Source organism: Paramormyrops kingsleyae, chromosome 9 (genome assembly GCF_048594095.1).
Source record: "Paramormyrops kingsleyae isolate MSU_618 chromosome 9, PKINGS_0.4, whole genome shotgun sequence".
Lineage (NCBI taxonomy): Eukaryota > Metazoa > Chordata > Actinopteri > Osteoglossiformes > Mormyridae > Paramormyrops > Paramormyrops kingsleyae.
The window spans coordinates 13,685,318-13,707,753 of record NC_132805.1 but is presented as its reverse complement, the minus strand read 5'-3'; the positions used below and the strand labels follow the sequence as shown (position 1 = coordinate 13,707,753).

At 45.8% G+C, this 22,436-nt stretch overlaps 1 protein-coding gene across 4 annotated transcripts in view; it reads left to right on the top strand.

The window, feature by feature from the left end:
• Nucleotides 1-18,137, top strand: part of grik5 (glutamate receptor, ionotropic, kainate 5) — a 39,235-nt gene extending 21,098 nt beyond the window's left edge. For 3 of the 4 annotated variants that reach the window (XM_023810054.2, XM_023810053.2, XM_023810052.2), the window contains 19 exons: nucleotides 92-250; nucleotides 457-621; nucleotides 874-971; nucleotides 1,652-1,817; nucleotides 3,129-3,307; nucleotides 3,791-3,844; nucleotides 4,497-4,658; nucleotides 5,435-5,587; nucleotides 7,793-7,897; nucleotides 8,067-8,174; nucleotides 8,259-8,462; nucleotides 8,844-8,957; nucleotides 9,207-9,316; nucleotides 11,822-11,995; nucleotides 12,401-12,566; nucleotides 13,103-13,328; nucleotides 13,466-13,594; nucleotides 13,912-14,078; nucleotides 14,994-18,137. In XM_023810054.2, coding sequence (XP_023665822.1) covers nucleotides 142-250; nucleotides 457-621; nucleotides 874-971; nucleotides 1,652-1,817; nucleotides 3,129-3,307; nucleotides 3,791-3,844; nucleotides 4,497-4,658; nucleotides 5,435-5,587; nucleotides 7,793-7,897; nucleotides 8,067-8,174; nucleotides 8,259-8,462; nucleotides 8,844-8,957; nucleotides 9,207-9,316; nucleotides 11,822-11,995; nucleotides 12,401-12,566; nucleotides 13,103-13,328; nucleotides 13,466-13,594; nucleotides 13,912-14,078; nucleotides 14,994-15,572 — 3,168 coding nt within the window. In that variant the 5' untranslated portion in view covers nucleotides 92-141 and the 3' untranslated portion in view covers nucleotides 15,573-18,137. The remainder of the gene's footprint in view (nucleotides 1-91; nucleotides 251-456; nucleotides 622-873; nucleotides 972-1,651; nucleotides 1,818-3,128; nucleotides 3,308-3,790; nucleotides 3,845-4,496; nucleotides 4,659-5,434; nucleotides 5,588-7,792; nucleotides 7,898-8,066; nucleotides 8,175-8,258; nucleotides 8,463-8,843; nucleotides 8,958-9,206; nucleotides 9,317-11,821; nucleotides 11,996-12,400; nucleotides 12,567-13,102; nucleotides 13,329-13,465; nucleotides 13,595-13,911; nucleotides 14,079-14,993) is intronic. The other variant, XM_023810055.2, reaches the window with a different exon arrangement.
• The last annotated feature ends 4,299 nt before the right edge of the window (nucleotides 18,138-22,436 follow it).

Sequence of the window (22,436 nt, the reverse complement as noted above, 5' to 3'; positions counted from 1 at the left end):
TCGTGTGATTGATATGTTAGCATGACTGTGTACAATATCACACTGTGGGGCTCCTGTGCAGTGGTGTTTCATGAGACCTCCCATCCACTAGGTGGCGGAACAGGCAGCCAGAAGACCATTCTCCATGAGGAGCAGTAGAAGATGCCGGCTCTGCCAGCGCTGCTGCTGTCGATTCACTTCGTCCTCCTGTTACTGACCATAGCCCCGCCCTCTTACAGCCAGGGCCTGGTGCTGTCCTCCGTCCGAATGGGTGAGCCACACCACTGCCCCACTCAGTGCCACACCTGCTCCAGCATGCACCTGACTGCCATTGACCCCGATTAACTGCTAAGGCGTCCGATCTCAACTTTCCGGCTGTGCTCTCTGGTCTTCTATACACCTGGGCCGGAATATTTATTGGTTATAACCAGCTAGGCCCTGCTCTGTGTACCAACCCCCCCACCCTCCAACCCCCAGCGGCAATCCTGGATGACCAGTCTGTGTGTGGGCGAGGAGAGCGCTTGGCCCTGGCTCTGGCCCGTGAAAACATCAACAGCGTGATGGAGGGCCCAGCCAGGGCTCGTGTGGAGGTGGACATTTTCGAGCTTCAGAGAGACTCTCAGTATGAGACCACAGACACTAGTGAGTGCTCCGCTCTTTGTGTGCTTGTGCGAGCATGTGTGTGTGTGTGTGTGGCACCATCCTGGTGCTGGTGAAGATTGCACTGTTATTGACACTTAAAATACACATGACGAAACAGGACCTATCGATGCGGTCGATCAAAATCAGTTAATCTGCATGAAGATGGTTTTTAGTTGCCATGAGGGGGGAGAACATTTTACTCAGTTTGATTTGGTTTGGAGTTTAATCCAGCTGTCTGGTTCCCCCCTCCAGTGTGTCAGATCCTACCAAAGGGTGTGGTCTCAGTCATCGGCCCTGCCTCTAGCCCCGCCTCCGGATCCACTGTCAGTCACATATGCGGGGAGAAGGAGGTGAGAACACCCCCACTTACCCTGTCTGCAGTGTGTGCAGTGTGGTGCTGCAGCTGTTGTCATAACGCCTTTTAGCTGCACATGTTGTTTTGTTTTTAATGTGTCTGTTATAACAAAATAATTACTTTATTATTATTATTATTATAACATTTTAAATACTGAAGCCTACTTTTGAATAGTCCATAGTATTAAACAAACCAGCACGTAAATAAAAATCTGGAAAAGACACTGTAGGTGCAGTTTAATTTCATCTGCCTTATTGATGGATTTCCAGTATAAAAACCGAGAGTTACTCACAGACAGCATTGATTTTCATTGTCCCTCTTATACTACAGTGTTTATGGTTACTTTATAAACTGAACATGGCCGTCTGCATGCTTTGCCTCAGTGACACTCAGGATGAATCTGTCAAGGTCAGCCCTTCGAAACAAACAGCTGAATGGTCCCTGAGGTTTACTTGCTAAAATTACAGAGACGTCTGGGTGATGCTGGAAGCTAGGTTATTGAGTGAGGGATTACCAGTGATCTGTTAGGGCTCACCTCCCTTCAGATTTGTTTTGTTATTCGTGTTCATTGCACGTTTCATTACCTCAGCTGTCATCTCTCATTTCCCTCATCAGTGGTTATTCCTTTGTGCTTTTACCTGCTTGTGCTCCATATATTTCCTGTCTCCCCCGCAGATTCCACATGTCAAAATTGGTCCGGAAGAGACACCGAGACTTCCATACCTGAGGTTCGCCTCGGTCAGCCTCTACCCCAGCAACGAGGACCTCAGCCTCGCCATTGGAGCCATTCTGAAGTCCTTCAGCTACCCATCAGCTAGCCTGCTCTGCGCCAAGGCCGAATGTAAGCTCATTTTTCTGTGTAAGGGAGTAGCTGGAAGATGGGGCCAGTGTGTTAGCATCAGCGCTAGTTGGCTCATTCAGTAGTTTTCTGCTCCAGTGGGCTGGTATGTACGAAGACCAGATTTAATTCACATGCATGACTCTCTGTGTGCATCTTTTATGGCTCATTCCTGCAAACACAGCAGCAGAGTGACGACTGCATATCACTGCTACATGCTGGCTCATTTAATTGGTTGACCAGGTTGAACGTGGATATCGCATCATGCTATTGGTCGTGCAGTGATGTTGAAATGTCATCCAGGACTGACTGACGTATTCTGATTGGCTGGAGGTTGCGAATCACACTGGAGTGGCGGTTCGAGGATCCTGTGGCTTCGCATCTCACTTGCTTGTTGGGAATGAAAGGGTTGCCATGGAGGCAGGACAGGTGTTTGCGCAATTATCCATTTAGAGACACTATTTAGGGAGACAGTGACGCTGAGAGAACAATGTATCGGGGTCATTTTTGATTCAGACCTCTGCAGACTGATGTTGGGATGCCTCTATTGATCCTCACATCCTGCCACTCATTAAAATTCAGGTAATAATGTATACAGAATTACACACCATAAACAAAGGATATTTAGTCTATTTTGTGCTAGAGCGGTGTTAAATACAAATGTGACTTTTTTATTGGCTCTTGATCTTACCGGTCAGAGAAAAACAAAACTGTTGTTTTGGGTTAATGAGGGATTAGTTTCATCATGATGTTTTTTAAAAAATAAATAAATAAATAAATAAAAACCTGACATAATGTGGCCAAAAGCTGTTGTTTTGCTAATAGCAATGAATAAGGTAGTTTTTGAAAATTAACGTCAGTGGGAAAACTCTGGTGATGCTTTATCTGACATAGCTGCTCCAAAAGAGCTGGTGGTACATCATGTTTCTGGAGATATAACACTTCACCCCTTTTTTGTTATTCACTGACCACGAAGCTCTGGTTTCATTATACCATTTTATTAGACGTGTTTGACTTGGGGAAAAAAAAGCATCATTCCCCTCTCACATCCCGCACCCAACGAAATCTAATTAAATGTTTTGGCAGGGTCCAGTGATTACCACTCTGCTTACAGGATCGTTTTCTGTGAAATGGGGAATTTCTTCCTTCTATTACAGCAGCCCCCAAGAGGGAGAACATTCTTATTTACATTTTTTAGTTCATTTTGTTGTGTTATGTCACACAGCACTTAAGGAAGCAAAGCAGTAAATTACAGCAAGTTAATTAAAACGTGGGATGCATGAACCCGACCCCCTACGTCTGCTTCGGCCCCAGGTCTCTTGCGATTGGAGGAGTTGGTGCGGCGATTTCTTATCTCCAGGGAGACGTTGTCCATCAGGATGCTGGATGACAACCTGGACCCCACCCCTCTGCTGAAAGAGATTCGTGACGACAAAGTGGCGACCATCATTATTGACGCCAATGCCTCTATCTCTTATCTCATCCTTAAAAAGGTCGGACTTGCTCACAGCTTCTGATCTACTTTTACTAATGAAGTAACATTCATTGAGAATGATGACTGGATCTGCATTAAAATGCAAAGTGTATGAATTTCACACGCTAAGCTTTCTACTATTACCAGTGGTGACATTGGACTAATTGATATGACAGGAATGTGTGCTTTTGAAGCAATTTGTTTTACCACGATTGCTCAGCATTCATGGAAATGGAAAACCGAGACTCACATCAAAATATTTTGTCATTACTAGCAACATGCAAATGTAACTAAAAAAAAATCTAAATGCTGGACAGGGACTATCAAAGTATTGAAGCAATTATGAAGGTGTAACCCAAACGTAGTGGCAAGGCACTCCAAAAGATGGGAAAATTGATGTTATTGCAAGTGTTTTGCTGCTCGGGCCAGAAGTTAGCTCATGGCAATAAAGGGGATAATGAAACGACATTCTGAATCTCCTCTGTTGTTGTCTGGCCCTCAGGCATCAGAGTTGGGCATGACATCGGCGTTTTACAAGTACATCCTTACCACCATGGTAAGAGTCCCTGCCGTCTTCTGTCCCATGTGTTTGGAAAGGCAAGAATTTCCCCAGAGAGTCTATACTTGTGTTCAAAAGGTGAAGAAAAAAGTAAACACAAAAACACAAAGGGAACTTCCAGGAAAGCAATGGAAACACTGCCTGATAATATTATCGTAATGAGATCTCTTGCCTGTTCTCGGGTACGTCTTAGGCTCCCTCTGTTTATCGTATTCCTTTGTTTTCTTCTTTTCCTCTTCTCATCTCTTGAACCCTACCTGCCTATGCTACACTACTCTTCCTGTACACTTCTGTTCTCCTCCTTTTATGTTTTTTTCTGTTGCTTCCTTAGAATTCCTTGCTTTCCTGTGTCATTCATCTATAGCTGTCTTACACCAGCAGTTTTGAGGGTGCTCCTTAGGGATTCCCCGGCCGTTTCATGTATTTGTTCCATCCCATCACTACACCATCTGATTCAGCTAATCAACTAATTGTCAAGCCCTTGATTAGTTCATTCAAGTCTGCTGACACTGGAACAGACCAAATACATGGAATGACTTTGAGTGGTTTGTGGAAAGAAAGAACACCCTTTTCTTTTTCTCTCTGAACTATGTTAGCATGTCTTACTGCATCCATTTATACTCTGATGAGATACGTCTACCTTCCACAGGACTTCCCCCTTCTCAGGTTAGATGACATTGTGGATGACAACTCAAACATCGTAGGCTTCTCGATGTTCAACACCAGCCACCCATTCTACCTGGAGTTCATTCGAAGCCTCAATCTGTCTTGGAGAGAGGGCTGTGAGCTCAGTCCCTACCCTGGGCCTGCGGTAGGTCTTGCACTTTGATTATCATAAGTTAATCACTGCACTCTCTACTTCCTCTATCAGCTATATGATCAATTCCTTGCTGTTTACCATATTTATTGTAACTGAGATAAACTTAAATTAATTATCTGTGTATCTGTCGTTGTCATCCTCAACAACAACCACAATTGTAATGGGATGGTGGAGTGGTGCAGTGGTTAGCACTGTTTGCTTCATACCTCTGGGGCCTGGGTTCGAGTCTCTGCCATGGCTCTATGTGTGTGGAGTTTGCACATTCTCCCTGTGTCGTCATGGGTTTCCTCCAGGTTCTCTGGTTCCCATCCCCCCCCCCCACAGTCCAAAAACACGTGGGAGCTATTGGAGTACCCAGTAGGTGTAAATGGGGAGTGTGCTCTGTGATGGGTTGACACCCTGTCCTGGGTTATTCCATGGCTGTAGCTTCAGTGATAAGTTCCAGGACCCTGCATAGGACAAGCAGGTACAGAAAATGGCTAATTTTATGTCATAATTTAAAAATATATTTTATAATTACATCCTGTTTGTAACAGTGGTATCATAAAACAATTTAACCTCACGGGACAATACAATACAATACAAACAGAAAAGAAATGAAAGTAAAATCTTCACAGGAAACATTCAGATGGAGCGCTCAGTCTGACACACCGTTTATGGAGTCACTCGCTTAGGCCACTGATCGCCTAACCCACAGGGCCGTGTTTCAGTCGCTGTCTCTACCCCTACCGGTGCCCACACAAACCTTCGCTATCCCTTCTCCGCAGCTGTCTTCAGCCTTGATGTTTGACGCTGTCCACGTGGTGGTGGGTGCAGTGCGGGAGCTAAACCGCAGCCAGGAGATCGGGGTGAAGCCCCTCAGCTGCACCTCGCCACAGATATGGCAGCACGGCACCAGCCTGATGAACTACCTGCGCATGGTCAGTGCCGGTCGGCTCCCTCTTGCTGTCAGTCAGTCACTCGGTTACCTCCGACCGGAAAACACTCGCCATTTTGACACGGGCCTCCGGGTGATTTGATTGCTTTGGGCTGCATTTCTATGACTGATATTATTGCATTTGAGGTCTCTCTGTGTCACTGCTCGCTTATACATGTGTTCTGTGTCAGCCCAGTGTGCTGCTGTCACCTACATGGTCATTGGTTGTGTCCCCAGTCATTTTGGTCATCACCTCACCTGTCAGCATTTCTCTCTCCCATTTTTCCTCTCTCCTCCATATCGGAATCCATTATCCTTTGGCTTTCTGCAGCAGTATGATCTGTTTATATCCTCAACCATTGTGACTGTAAGCTAATACTGATAATAGTTAGTTATAGTTTGTGGTTTGGGAACGTTTTGGTTTTCCTATAATGTACAGCAGCACTGGAGAAAGAGTAATTGATAAGTAGATAACTGTCTGTTGGGTCAATTATACTGAGCTTGGATATATCATCCATGTATGTACAACAGGAGCAACCAGAGTTTATTGCTACAGATACACTATATGGACAAAAGTATTGGGACACACCTCTTAATCATTGAATTCAGGTGTTTCATTCAAACCTTGCGAAATGCAGTCAGGTTTACAAACATTTGTGAAAAAATGGGTCATTCTGAATAACTCATTAAATCCAAGCGTAGTGCTGTCATAGGATGTCACCTTTGCAAGTCAGTTTGTGAAATTTCTTCTCTGCTAGATACTCCATAGTCAACTGTAAGTAATATTATTGCAATGTGGTATTATTGCAAAATGGAATTAATTAATTAATCATTAAGTGTTTAGGAACAACAGAAACTCCGCCATGAAGTGGCAAACCACATAAAGTAACAGCTGAGGTGCGTAGTATGAAGAAGTCGCCAATGCTCTGTTGACTGTAACTGCAGAGTTCCAAACTTCCTCTGGCATTAACCCCAGCGCAAAAACTCTGTGCTGGGAGTTTCATGAAATGGGCTTCCATGGCCAAGCAGCTGCATGCAAGCCTCACATCACCAAGCAACATGCCATGTGTCACATGGAGTGGTGTAAAGCATGCTGCCACATTACTCTGGAGCAGTGGAAACGTGTTCTGTTCTGAGTGATGAATCACGCTTTTCTATCTGGGATGAGTCTGGGTTTGGCGGATGACAGGAGAATGTTACCTGCCTGACTGCATTGTGCATATTGTAAAGTTTGGTGGAGGAGGGATAATGGTATGGGGTTGTTTTTCAGGGCTTGGACTAGGCCCCTTAGTTCCAGTTAAGGAACTCTTAATGCTTTAGCATGCCAAGACATTTTGGAGAATTCCAACTTTTCTGTTCTAGCCTGACTATGCCCCAGTGCACAAAGCAAGGTCCATAAAGATGTGGTTGGGTGAGTTTGGTGTGGAAGAACTTGACTGGTCCACACAGAGCCCTGACCTCAACCCCATTGAACACCTTTGGGATGAACTTGAACAGAGATTGTGAGCCAGGCCTTCACGTTCAACATCAGTGCATGATCACACAAATGCTTATCTGCATAAATGGGCAAAAATTCCCACAGACACACTCCAGAAGGGTGGCAGCTATTATAGCTGAAAAAGGGGGGGGGTCAACTTCATATAGATGCCTATAGATTTAGAATGGGATGTCATAAAAGGTCTTGAAGGTGTAATGGCCAGGTGTCCCAATACTTTTGCCCATATAGTGTATGTGGCCATATTTGATAATGGAGAGCATGCAATTTAGTTTGATTGTTAATGTTTTGGTTTTGTTTATTTATTTGACATAATTGTTTTTACAATATGCAAATAAGCACATTTTAGGTTTTGTTATTCAGGTTTTAGATTTTGTTATTCAGACTTTTCCTAATTGTGTTTGCGGTTATAAGAAATAATTTCGAAACAAATTCTGTTTCCATGAACCTAAAACCCAGGTTTGTACCGAACCGTGAGTTTTGTGGAACATTACCCCCCCCCCCCTACTAAACATACACTGGATGTATACACTTTATCTAAATCCTGTCTTGGACATATGATCACATAGCCCGGGTCCCAGTCCTCACCCCTCCTCAGAGACGGGCCTAAATAATACCCGTGATGTTTTTCCCTTTGTGTTTAAATGAATTTCTTTAATACTTTAGATCTTTTGTGTTCCATCAGGGAGTGAATGTGAATCTCCCCCTCTCCAGGTGGAGTACGATGGCTTGACTGGGCGAGTAGAGTTCAACAGCAAAGGCCAAAGAACCAACTACACCCTCCGAATACTGGAGAAACACAGAGTTGGTCACAAAGAGGTTAGAAGTCCCTGCAGACCATTGGGTCACCTACATTATAATTCCGGGATTTTATTAATGTTGGAAAAATATTTGAAATCAAGTAGAAGTCCTGTTTTGGCCTGCTATCAGATATCATGTTTCTCAAATGCTATACATCTGTTTCTTCACCCATCTTCCTGTTTATTAGATCGGAATCTGGTACTCCAACAACACACTGGCTATGAACTCCACCACTCTGGACATCAACGTATCAGAAACTCTGGCTAACAAGACCCTCATTGTCACCACGATACTGGTAAAAGCTAATGGGCTCAAGAGGCTCCGTGTCCAGGTGCAGCTGCAGAATTTGTAGCCGTGTGCTCTCTCTGCCCCCATGTAGGAAAACCCTTACGTTATGCGCAAGGGCAACTACCAGGAGTTCCAGGGCAATGACCAGTATGAGGGCTTCTGTGTTGACATGCTGAAGGAGCTGGCTGACATCCTGAAATTCTCTTTCCGGATCAAGTTGGTGGACGATGGCCTGTATGGAGCTCCGGAACCCAATGGCTCCTGGACGGGCATGGTGGGGGAGCTCATTAATAGGGTAATTACCCTGAGCAAATGTTCCCTTTTCTGCCAGCCCTGGGATCTGGGTTTGCTGTGGGCACACAACAGCCTCCTTAACAGGCTAATGAGCAACTCTTAGTAACTAATTACACTGTGGTATACTTCAATTACAGCAGTGCAGTCCCATTGTGGCACTAGCACGCTGCACGATTGTCCCGTTTTCTGCTGGTGCTCTGAGCTGATGAAACTGGGCAATTAGTTCCCCGTTAATCAATTGCACTTGTAAATAAGGATATGCGGGTTTTAGTGGTGCAGGTCTGCAGACCTCGTTCCATGACAGCCTTTCTCCATTCCTGTGCCATACCTTTTCCAGCCTTATTGGTGTCTAAGCCACTCCTCCTTTCCCTTCATCCAACAGAAAGCAGACTTGGCTGTTGCCGGCTTCACCATCACATCCGAGAGGGAGAAAGTCATTGACTTTTCCAAACCTTTCATGACGCTTGGAATCAGCATCTTATACAGGGTCCAGCTGGTGAGGGATGAAGGACAGGATAGGCGATAGAAGAGGAAAATGGGCATGAGCTTGGATGTTACGGCGTGAAAATTGCACACTTCTGTGTTTTTCAGAATTTGTTAACGTTAACTTATTGCAACCTTTTACATAACATTTCGCAATGTTATATGAAGATACAGTGTAAACCATTGCTCTCTAGTGGTTAACAGTGGAATTGCAGGGGAACCAATGCTATGCACTAATACGTTGATTTGATTGACCACCCAGGGCCGAAAGCCGGGTTACTTCTCTTTTCTGGACCCCTTTTCCCCAGCTGTATGGCTCTTCATGCTGCTGGCCTATTTGGCTGTCAGTTGTGTGCTCTTTCTAGCTGCCAGGTGAGACCCACATCCTGTAACACAACACCCATCCACATTTCTTATCCAGACACTCAACAATACTGTTAGTATCAACCCTTTAATTATGGTTTGGGTCAAACAGGCCCGCACACTCCTCAAAGCTGTCAATAATAATGCTATTTTTCTAGATTGGCCTATATAAAAAAGTGGTAATTGACCAAATTTCCTTAATACTAAAAACTTGATTTGCGGACTCTGGATAATTGCTGAAGGAATATGGTAAAATGGACTGCATTTATATAGCGCTTATATAGCTACAAGTACTCAAAGCGCTTTACAATACATGCCTCACATTCACCCATCCACACACCGGTGGAGGAGGCTGCCATGCAAGGCGCCAACCTGCACACCGGGAGCAATTTGGGGTTCAGTGTCTTGCTCAAGGACACTTTTGATGGGGTCAGGAGGAAGCAGGGCATATGAGATGCTGATGCATCTTCCATCATTCCTCTGCAAGATGGACAAAGAGAATCAGCAGAAACCCACAGACAGTCACCTGCTGGCAATTGTGCCAAACTATTCACTGGTGGGATTACAGTACTGATAAATCTCTGGATTTTTCCCTTGTCTTGTGGCCAAAACAATGACATTTACATGCATTTATTTAGCAGACTGTTTTGTCCAAAGTGACATACAGGTGAGACTCAGAGAGCAGGATTAACCAGCATCCCTGAAGCAGTTGGGGTTAAGGGCCTCGCTGAAGGGCACAATGGTTATATTATTACTCTGCTGGCCTCGGGATTTGAACCCACAATGTTCTGGACATAGGCACAGAGCCGTAACCTGCTGAGCCACACATTTCACCCCCCCTCCCCCCTGGTTTGTTCTTTTTGGGGCAGTATGACACAGTTGTACCTCCAGAGAAAGCACATTCTGAGGAATTCACAGATCTGCCCTGTCTCATTATGGGACTCTTGGTTATTTATACCCACTGTTTCTAGCATAGTCAGCTACCTCTTTCTGTAACTCGACTCCACGTCGGTAGGATGTGAAGAAGATGTCACATGTTATGTTCCTTGCAGTCCTTCATTCATACCCATGACCTCCATCCTGCAGTTCATCTCAGGTGCTCCTTCAATATAGATATTCTAGGTATTCTATATATATATATATATATATATATTTAGTTATAGCACCCATAGCTAGATTTCACATCACATGCTTTGTAAATTTTCACGCTGCAGTTTGCAGGCTTGTCTGAGATGTACTTTCATAAGGCATAGCTTCCTCTCTGAAGAAAAGGGCTCTGTCCACTGTAAACACGTGGGCCAGGGTTGTCCATGAGAATCAGGCTTTTCAACCAGACGACCCACATATCTCTGAGTGCAGCCAGCTTGCCTCTTTAGCAGTGAGCAAATTTGGTATCATGGTTATCAAAACAAATCACCTTAGAGGTGATGTGATGTGAGTTCAGCACTCAAAACATTTCCCTTCTACTCTCTGTGTTCTGTTGACTAGCAGTTTCTTTTCCTCTTGATTTGCAATTTAGGGCAAATATCAACAAACCTTAAGTTACGTCTATTTTTCCTGAAGCATGACATCCCTACTAAATGGTCATGTCCAGTCTATTCTTGTCTATTTCTTGACATCCATCAATCCAACTTCTGGCCACTTATACTGGTCAGGGTCACTGGGAGTAGATTTTTTTGACATGTTCTGAAGTCTGTCGCCAAGTCTGCCTTGGTTTTGTTGCAGTAATTCTGAACCATTTTAGCGTTACTGGAAGACTTCCGTCTGTAAGTTTACACCATGCTTCTGTTGAAGATGGTTGTGCTGTCCCACTATTTTCATTTGACAAGGGCACCTCGATGGCAGATTTCTTTTCTAAACCAACAGAAAATACCGTTGGGATGAAGACCATCAGTGTCTTCTGTCTCTGAGCCGTTCTCTGTCTGTAAAACCTTCTCCTCCATGTCACTGTCACCGTTTAGACCCCAGAGTGACATTTCATTAGACTGTCAGTCTTCGGGAGCTTGTCTTGAGTGTGCTGAGGCGGCACAGAGGAAGTGGAAAGATTTTAAAATCTATATTCAGATATTTTATTTGAGGAAGTGAAATTAGAACTAATGACAATATCTTCATAGCTGCACAGAGGGGGGGGGAGCTGAACCCCCCAAATGGGCCATCCTGCCACCAAATGCATTCAAAATAATGAATGAATTTAATAACAACAAAGGCACGTAAAAGGCATATTATATTACATCTTTTCCACATACTGCATGTGGTCTGAACACCTGCAGAGATGCTAAGGACCTGAGTATTCAGTGACCAGCTTGATTCCACTGTTTATTGTTACTGAGAAACTAGTCAAAAATGGTTAAAAACAGGCCTTGATCAAATTGATCTGAAATGAGATAGAAATATATAAATAAATAAGATATAATGTAGTCTGCAATACATGAGCTGAGTAAATCACTTTCACGGCAGCCGTCTGCTAAGCAACCAGAGGTCTGACTCCAATGTGTTACTGACTCTCCACTTCAGGCTGAGTCCGTATGAGTGGTACAATCCCCACCCTTGTCTACGGGAGCGCCGGGACATGCTGGAGAACCAGTACACCCTGGGCAACAGCCTGTGGTTCCCCGTGGGGGGGTTCATGCAACAGGGCTCGGAGATCATGCCCCGCGCGCTCTCCACCCGCTGCGTCAGCGGCGTCTGGTGAGTGATCCGTGGGGCTGCCTGCCAGCGCCACTGCCGTTCGTCCTTCTCTTTTGGCTCCCTCTGCATCGCTGGCCCGCTGTACATTTTGTTGGCTTTGTTTTCCGCTTTCCCCGTGTGGTTCCTCCTCAGTCCCTCTATAAGTGTCCCGCACTGCAGCCTGCCCAGGGAGGAACCTCAGTGTAACTGCAATAATGCAGCTACCCCATGCCTCTCTCTGTCTGTGGTTGCAAATGTGGCTGGGATGATGTATCTCCCGGACTCTGTTTACCCTCCTGTATCCTACACTGTATGTTTCACACTCCATCATCAGGCCGCGCTGATCTCTCTGGGTTTTTGGACGCCATGCTTACGGCAGTCCATTCATGTGTGACATTTATATCCTCTTTCCCCCCCCTCTATCAGGTGGGCATTCACCCTAATCATCATCTCCTCCTATACGGCCAACCTGGCTGCCTTCCTCACGGTACAGAGGATGGAGGTGCCCATTGAGTCCCCTGATGACCTGGCAGACCAGACCAATATAGAGTACGGCACCATCCAGGGGGGGAGCACTATGACCTTCTTCATGGTATGATCCAGTTGTGACTTGTGTTTGTGTTATCGGGTCAAGTGCTTTGTTCCTCTTTTTCTGCACACTTATTGACACTGTTTTATGCTTTGGGTCACATGTTTCTGTTGGTATGCTGAGCTGCCACTTGCGCAATGGTGGAGGTTTCTACACGTGATCTCTTTGAGGTCACCCTCTCTCTCGTTGCTCTGTGCGTTTTTCTGTGTTTGTTTTTGTTAAGTGCCTGTGTTTTCTTGGGTAAGTGGTTTGGCATCTGTGTTTGTCATTGTGTGCGGATGACGGCAGAAGTGCCAGACTGTGTTAGCTATTATGCCTGTGCGGCTCACATATCGGCCTCTGTCTAAACCATGCCTCCATTCCCTGGGTACGATTCTGCCACTCGTGTACGCTCTGATTTTCGGACTCGCCAAACACGCTGGAATGGTCTCTCGTCCTGTTTGTTTTGGATCTGTGTTTCTTTTTCAGGTCATGCAGATTGGTGCTCGGTCTTGCTCATGATCCTGTTTTGCCTTCTATCCCTCACCATGACGAACTAGAACTCGCGGTACCAGACATACCAGCGCATGTGGAATTACATGCAGTCGAAGCAGCCCAGTGTGTTCGTAAAGAGTACCGAGGAGGGCATTGCCCGTGTGCTCAACTCCAAATACGCCTTTTTGCTGGAGAGCACCATGAACGAGTACCACCGGGGACTGAACTGCAACCTCACACAGATCGGTGGCCTGTTGGATACCAAGGGCTATGGCATCGGCATGCCGCTGGGTCAGTAGGGCACTTGGGCTAGTGGGGGCAGGGAAGGAGAATTATGTTGTGTGCTGAATCACAGTGATGTGGGTGACTTGCTCTACCTTCCTGTCTACCTGGTCCACCCTCATGGTTCACACGGACTCTGCCCTTAGGCTCTCCATTCAGGGATGAGATCACACTGGCTATTCTGCAGCTCCAGGAGAACAACCGGCTGGAGATCCTCAAGCGGCGCTGGTGGGAGGGAGGGCGCTGCCCCAAGGAGGAAGACCACCGTGCCAAAGGTCAGTGTCTGATCCAGGAAACCTTCTGTTGATAGGAATTTACACTGGGATAGTGTCCAGATAATGATACAGATGCGTTGCACAGTGCCAGGAAGTTCATAGTGAGTGAGGGTGATTCATGCGACCTCAGGTCATGTAGAGCACTTAATTAAGTATATGTGTTTGCATTTATGGGCATGTGCTGATACTATCATGTATGTCCCGTGGAGCGTGTGAAAGGAAAAGTGTGTATGCGTCCATGCAAAGCTGAGTCTGTTTATTTATTTAGGTTTGACGGTGTATGAGTGCCTGTGTTCCTGTTGCAACTGTGTCCTCAGGTCTTGGGATGGAAAACATTGGCGGCATCTTCGTGGTGCTGATCTGTGGGCTGATAATTGCCGTATTTGTTGCCATCATGGAGTTTGTGTGGTCGACGCGGCGCTCAGCAGAGACAGACGAGGTACGCCCTCGCCCTCGGCCCGGCCAGACCCAGAGAACCGGCCCAGTAGGTCACCGCAGCGGTTTGCTGGATGTGTCTGTCTGTACTGCGTCGAGAGCATGCTGTCGTTACGAGTGTATAATCACCACATCACCCATGAATACACTTCAATCTCTTTACTGTCTGCCTCCATAGTGTGGCTCCCTGAATCACTCACCATGCACCAGGTGCATATTTTCAAGCTCACATCTTCTGATGTCACCTGCCAGGCTGTACCTCAGTGGATGGTGTCCCCCAGAAAAACGGCCCCCAGGTCACAGAAAGGCTGACACTTGCTCGTTGACAGAGATGTACCAAGCTTCTGTCAGTGAGCAATGCTGTCAGAGCTGGATCCATAATCCTTCTTGTGCTGGGGGTGAGGGGGGGTCTGGGCTGGGTGATGTTGGAGATAAACGGAATGAAAAACCCGAAGAAGAAACTCATGAAAAAACAGATACAGTCAGAGCTGCAAAATGTGTGTCAGATGGCTATAATTACTAGCTTTTAAGTCTGATGATTCTTAAGTGCTTCTTTCTGTTTCTAAGGAAATGTTCATCTGGTCACAATGCTGTGTGATTTTATTTTTCGTAGGCAGTTCAGACAGTGTGAATTCATGTCTGTGTTTACGTGTATTTGGGTGACTATTCTGTATAAGGAACACATTGTACTGTCTGTATGTCCATTGTTTTCTTCTAATATTTATCCCATGGGGATGTCGTCTGTGTTGTGTTTTGTCTTGGGAGGGCTTTGTTTGGCTGTCTGTCTGGCACTGACCCCTCTCTGCGCCTGTGATATATTCCTGCCCTTTTGCTTGACCTTTCCTTTGACGTTTTTTTTTCTGACGTTGCCGTTGAGGCTCTGCTGTGTTCCTGCTCTTCCTGAACGTGACCTGTTTTCCTCCCTTTCTGCTTGCCCTGTATGCCCCCCCCCCCCACCCTCCAGATCTCTGTGTGCCAGGAGATGCTGACGGAATTTCGGAACGCCATCTCGTGTAAGAAGAGCTCCCGTTCACGGAGACGCCGGCCCCTGACCGGCCCAGGAGGCCCTCGCCACCCCACGCGCCTTTCACTGGGGGCTCCGCGGCCCCTCCGGTTGGTAAGGGAGATGCGCCTCAGCAATGGCAAGCTATACAGCGGCTCGGGGCCCCTGACAGGTGGTGCAGGGGGTGGGGGCGGCCCCTCGGACATGGGCCCGGGGCCACAGCGCCTGCTGGAGGACCCACTGGGAGCAAATACGACTCCCTCACCGGTGCCAGCGGCACCCCCACGTTCCTGCACGCACATCCGCATCTGTCAGGAGTGCCGGCGGATACAGAACCTGAGGGCCAGTTCCTCCCGGATCCCCCCATCCTCTGCCCCCCTACCCAGGCTCCCCCCACCACCCCCTCCTTCATCATCCAACACTGACAGCGAGGGCGGAGGGGGTCCCAGTCCACGCCGGCTGCATCACACCCCCCCTCCACGCCCATTACCCCCAACACAGACCAGCACCAGCGCAGACCTCCTGGGGGAGCAGGAATGAGGAGATCTACATGGTTTGGGGAAGGATCTCCATGTGCCATCTGGAGAGAGCCCAGACTCAGCTGAGGATCAAGCATCCAGTGAAAGACAGATGATTGGCCAGAGTGCGGCGAGGATGGAGAATGAGTCCCGGTCACCCCACACAAACCAGGCTCTGCTGGGCACTACAGACCCTCTGCGTTTCGTCTTTATTGTTTGCAGTTGTTTATTTTTGCCATGAATGACCCTTGGCACATTTGATACATGTCCGTCACATATCCCCCCCCCGCCCCCCACTGCTGGAGTCGGGGGTGAAAATGCATGAAGGGTTAGATTTTGTAACGTGCTGAACACCCATACCCTGCAGCTCAGGGCTGGGTGCCATGGCAACAGCTCCCTTGCTGACTCTGTGGACCTGTGAGTTGCCCTGCTGACACTGGTTGTGCAAAATAGGACCACCCGGATCGCAGCATTGCCGAGCTCGCTGGGTGCCGGCTCCCCTTAAGTAAGAAGTGCCGTGAGCTGCACTTGAGCTTTTAGACTCCTGCCCTCTCCCACCTGTGCAGCTGCTGAGGCTTAGCTCCGCCCACAGAGCAGCAGACTCCGCCCACAACAGGAGCCTCCTCCTTAAACCCAAGGGACTTCAGTCAAGTGCTCAGACTTGAATATATGTGACATACGAAAAGAGAGGGAGGGAGGGACCCCTCAGCATTAGACTGGAAAATATTTTTTTGTCTTTTATTGATTATTTCTTTTTTTCTCTCTTGCTTTCTCTGGTCACTGTTAATCCGGCTCGGTTGGGAGGTAGCGGGAGTGTGTGGAGTCCATGGCAGTTGGTCCGTTGAACTCCACGAGACCTACACTGCCCGTACCCCGGCCTGCGGCCCATGCCACTCCTGGAGCTGGCGGGATGAACTGGGTCATTGTGGGGGTCTGGCTAAGAAGGATGGCTGGACGTGAGAGCAGCAGGACTGGAAGCTGGGGGCTGTGGGATGAGTTTAGCTTACTGTGTGCGTGTGTGTGCAGGTTTAGGACCACAGTATGAGCCTGGCCATTGCCTGATTCACCCTCAGAATGCTGAAGCTGGGGTCTGGGTTTCCCCAAATGAAACATCCCTATTTCATTGCCACCAGAGGAATTGGGAAACTGTTATCCTGACTAATAAGAATTAATAAAATCTTAATTTTCCAATTAATTTTTCTGATTAAGGCAGAAATGCACAGAGGCGTTCTGTAGTATTTTGTACTATGTCACACTGACTGGGCAGAAATATTGAACTATGAGAGGGAGGATACTAAGTGCACAACCTGTGAAGTTATGGTGGTAAAAAAAACATGAAGCATTAATACAGGCCTGCCGCCGTGCTGTACGGAGCTCCATTTCAGGTTGCCACTCATGAAGCAGTACATGGGAGGTAAGACAATGGCGTCTGAGTGACAATTTCCTGACCCAACGTCTCCCCTAATTAGAGCACCCCCTCCGCCACCTGCATCATCGTCCTCCACCACTCTGCTCTGCTGGTGACTCGGTGTAGAGTCTTTCCTAGTCAGCAGACTCCCTCCTGACACAGTCACTCCAGGACACAGAGCCAAGCTGTGTGACATTCTCTCTTTCTGCATAGTGTCAAGCTGCCACGTTTCATGCTTACAGGACAAATAAGGGATAAATGTGAGCAGGAATTTGAGGGTCTGGGGGAATTCCATGGTCTGTCGGTGACTAATTCCCAGACTGTTTTGAGGATTGCAGCTGAAATCACGTCATTCGGAAGCTTGACATCCTTGATCAGCATTGTCAAGTGTAACATGCAGGGAAGTGGACAGACAGACGGAGATGGTGATTATTTCCATTAGTATGGAAAGCATCTGAAGTCAAATCTGTGTTAGACTTCCACTTATACACAATTTTGTCATGAACATTTGCTGTTGAGTTAGCTAGTGATGGGGAGATCTTCAGTGCGAAGCCAGCCAAACGAATTCAAAGAGATTCCATGCTGAATCGCGGGACAGCGCATGCACCGAGCCAAAAATGAAACGGGTGTATTCCTCCAACCCCTTTTTGCCCCCCTGTTAACAGATGTCCTGGCTAAAGGCTAAATAATGAACAATGAAGTCCTGAAAGACACATGTATACGCAGTGAGGTAAATGCACACACAGAGGGTGGAGGCAGGTCACTGTCTCAGATCTGCTTTGAGGTTGTGGGGAGGGAGAGGAAAAGCCGCAGTTCACACTTTCCTCACCTGTGACTTACTGAGAAGTGAAGGGAGCAACACAGGTCACCACTGGTGGGAAAAACAACAACAAAAACAGAAATCATATATTTTTCATTTACATTTTTTTTCCTTCGTTATTTTTCATATTTCTATACTAGTGCTAAATGGATTAAAAGGACAATGACAAATATTATTATGATTATATTGTTGTAATAATTATTATTCCTATTGAGGCACAGGGGTCAGTGGGAGGGGACTGGGAGGTGTGGTGGGAAACCGGCTTTTGGGGTGGATGTTACATCCTCTTCATAGTGATCCCCTGATGTTAAACCTATAAACAAATGCGTTTCGAATAAAAAAGGGAAAAGTATTCTGACTCTCTGAGGCTCTGTGTATTTTACTATGGTAATCGTTTCTTTTACCCAGAGCTGTTTGTGGCTTTGCTTTCTCCAGCTGCTGGGTATTCCTTCCAGGTGAGTGAAGCACAATGTAGGAGACACCCTGTAAGCAATGCCAGTCCAACACAGGCAACACAATGGACAATTAGGAAGCAGGTTTTTGGACAGTGGGAGGAAATAAAAGTATCCAATAGAAAGGCAGACAAAAAGAACATTTGTCTATATTACACATCAGCGCCACGTATAATGGCTGTGTTCCGTGGCGCGTGTGGGGCAATATGCTTAAATTCTTTATTAATTCCCCATGCTGTAAAACATTGCTTGACCGTATAATTTCACACCTAAAACATGATGACAGGTCTTTTGCCGTTAGAAAATAATGCATTTGCTTAAAATAACACATTGACAAACACGGCAAATGTTTTTTATCCCTTAAATTATAAAAATAACTAAGGTATTATTCTACCAAAGTTTTTAAAATGTTTTGAAGTATGTAGCTAAATACCGCTCACTATAGTTCGTATCCGGGACTACGGTGCCATCTCTGGATCGAACGCCCTCCTTGCAGTGTCTTTTTTTATGAAATCTGCCAAACTTTGTCGGTTCCCTTCCATACTGGAATCTTGAAGATGTTTTGATGTATGTTGTTAAATACCGCTCACTAGTTCCTACAGCTATTAAATGTAATTAAATTAACCGGGACATCTTATTAAAAATAAAACTAACAAAATACACCTAAATTGTTTTAGTCCTTAAATCTTATTGGTTTAAAAATTTATACTAATGTGTAATACAGCCGTTTAAGTTATGGCACTTTGTTTCGCTGACTAAACAATTGTAGTTAGATACTTTATCCAACCCCGCAGGGGGCGTCCGGGCCTATGTCACAGTCCTAGAGCTGTGGTGTTAAAGATCGACTTTTATTTAAATTAGAAATATATTATTTTATACTACTTACAAATAAGACAGATTAATAAATAGGGGTGATGTGCTTTCTGCCAGGATGGGGCTGCAGGCTGTGTGCTTCTCACACCCAGGACTAGCGGTTAAACGGCGTCCATTTTGTTTCATTGATGCTTCCTTCTCATGGGCTTATCGCTCATGACTCCAAAAGCTCTTGCGCCGACGCCCCGTTCCCCCACTGTGACCATTAGCTGACCGACACATCTAGACATGCAATACGCATAAATCCCCTCTAAAAACAGGATGGCTGTGTTTTTACCGATGTGAAATAGTGTATTTGGTTTAAAAACACCCCGTTAACAATACACAGCTACTGCTTTTACGATTTAAATCTGCCAGACCCTCTTTCCTCTCTAGCGAGAAAAGCTGGACGCTTCCGGTGACCCCATTAAAATTATGCCGTTAAAACTTTTATTATCCTCAAAACGCATTTAAACCAGTACATTACTAAATTCATGTATTTTATTCTTTTAAAGACTACTGAACCCGCTTTGGTGCCATATGCTTTTATCTTGTAGGCCGCAGGATAGTGCCATTTCTACCAGCTATAGGCCAGGGTGTGTGTGGGATATTATGCTTAAAATCTTTATTAATTATCATTGGCTATATGCTTTAAACCACATCGTATACTTATTTTACACACATTTACTTATTTTATAAACACTTTAAATTTCAGAAAACTAGTTGCCTCAGCTGTTGTCAATAAATGATAATGGTGTGTCGGGATTGTGACTCTACGCACAAGAGCGACATGGAGAGAGCGAGTCATTTTAACAAGGATTGGCCGCGTTATTCCTTGATTCTTCTTGTCGAAATGCTTAGGATGTTTTATTTTATCATTCACATTGGCAGAAAAGTGCTTCATTACTTAAAAAACAAAAAAAAATCTCAAATTTTTTCCTGATTGATTCTAAATTCTGGGGCCTGTTACCAAGAGTGCCCTGCTTCTGCTGTCTCACCGGCTTGCGAGGCACCCATGCTGGGTTAGGTCGAGGCTCTATCTCTGGATCGAACGCTATTCTTGCGGTGTCTTGTTTTATGAAATCTGCAAAACTTTGTCGGTTACCAGTCATAGTGGCCTCTTGAAGCAAAAGTTATTTTACGTAATGTCTCTCGCGCCCCTTAATAAGCCCCAGCTTGTTGGGGTATGCTTGTTTTACCAATCATTATTCTTTGTTTGATGCATGGTTTCAGTCAACATCAGCGACGGTTTATGACATTACAGCAAATGGACAATTGCCTGGGAACAGGTGCGTATAATGGCCATGATACCCCGCAGAAAAGAATCGGTGGCGCCATAGTCCGGGGTGTGTGTGTGGGCAATATGCTTAACTGACACGAATGATGTTTTTATCCCTTAAAAAATAATATATTCATATATTATGGAGGAGCTGCAACTGAGGACTGGAGGGCCTGCGTTTGTTCACACTGCGAGAGAAAAGGAAGCTCTTACATAAGATTTGGGAACAAGTGACAGGTGAACTGATGGGGCTTGCTGGACACCTCACTGCACCTTGCCCCAGGATGTACAGTCCTGGGGTCTCATTTATAAAACTTATCACCAAACTTATCTTGCTAACGTAAGCCTGCGGGCAACTACAAGGTCCGCTAGCTTTCAAGCTGGCCAGCTAGGTAGTTGGGATGGGATAGTAGTCGACTTGGGGACTGACAGGTTTGTGATGTCGGCGATGACACCAGAAGAGACCTTACTAGGACTTTAATTTGAAAGTATGATATGCGGCATCATATGCCTAATTAATTAAGGAAAAGACGGTGAAGATGAAACGGCATCCGACAGGGCTGGGCCGTGAAATATCGCGTTGTGTTTATGAACATTCATATCGTCATCAGTGTATAATATCGTGCTAAACATTTGTTTTCTTACATAATTAACAGTTATAATGCACTATTTATACAAATTCCATCAAGGTATGAGTCAGTTGCTGGCACCCTTGCCATTATACCTGTTGCCAGCAGGCCCCCACGAAGAGTGTTGGGGCGGCGGCTTCTCCTTTCCCCTTCCGCTTCTTTTTCTTGCGGCTGGGGCATGACAATGGCGGCGGGGTCGTCTCGGTGAGGGCGAGCGGCTGAAGCCGCTTCTCCGTCACCCTGTTGACGAGCTGTCGGAGGTTCTCACGAACCTCCGCCATGACAGGCGCCGCCGTGAGCGGGGTTATCTCCTGAAGGAGGGTCCCGCTTTTGCTGGCTAAGTCCAGTAGTCCGGAGTCCTCCCGGACCTCCGGCTGGTGGAGCCAGTAGAGCACCTCCTGGAGCAGGTCGATGTGTAGGTCCTCGACCAGCGGAAGTGCGTTGGGGAGATCCGTCATTCTGTTGTGGTAGGTGAGCGAGCGAACCGGGAAGCAGGCGAAGCAAGCCGAGAGTGCAGGCAAACGGGGTTTATTCCGGACAACAGGGTAGAGACACCAACAAACATCAATGACGGATCTGGGGTAACAGACTCAGACGCAGACTAAATAAAGCAGACAAGCCAAACTAACAAGGAACAGCTGGGCACGATCGGGAAAGCACACGTGGATAATGAGGGGGCGTGGCACACATCAGGAGCGGACGGAGCAGGGTGTGACACTAGCGAATTACTTACATAAAAACCTATTAGTTGGGGGCGCAATAAGTTATTGTATTGACCAGTAAATGACAAGAAACATAAATAACACAATCAACGAAAATCTGCTGCCAAGTCAATCAGTACTTGTATACTGATTGCTTGCTTCATTTTGACCGCGGTTCCCGAAGAGAACTCTATCGGCAGTCTATCGCTCAACCTGCCAGTCCCGGATGTAGAGGGTTGAATTTCGTACCATATTTTAAACCACTGAAATTGTGGCAGCGTATTTGAGACAGCGAAAATATTGTAAAGCAGAAATAAGAGGACTGAATGTTACTGCTTGAATAATGAAGATGCGAATAAAACACATGGAATATTTTCAACTGAATTTGTTCTTTTGAAATTTATTTTGAGGCGAAATTAAATGAACTGAATTCAGGTGGTTGAACATGCACTTTAAAATACGTATGTTTTGGAACTGAATTTTGGAAGCCGAATATTTTTGTACTGAATATTTAAGCTATGAAATTATAATTGAAAAGTTTTCAGTTGAAATGTTCAATGTTTAAATGTATACACATATTAAATTACAGTTCCCAAAAATTCAAAGCGTCATTAATGCAATGCGTTTTTATTCGATAAGTGTAATTCAACGTGTTTTTTTTCCATCAACGACTTTTGTCATTAATTTACTTCCATACTACTTGAGAGGGTAGCCGCTGTGACCTGCATTTCATAAGAATTCAATT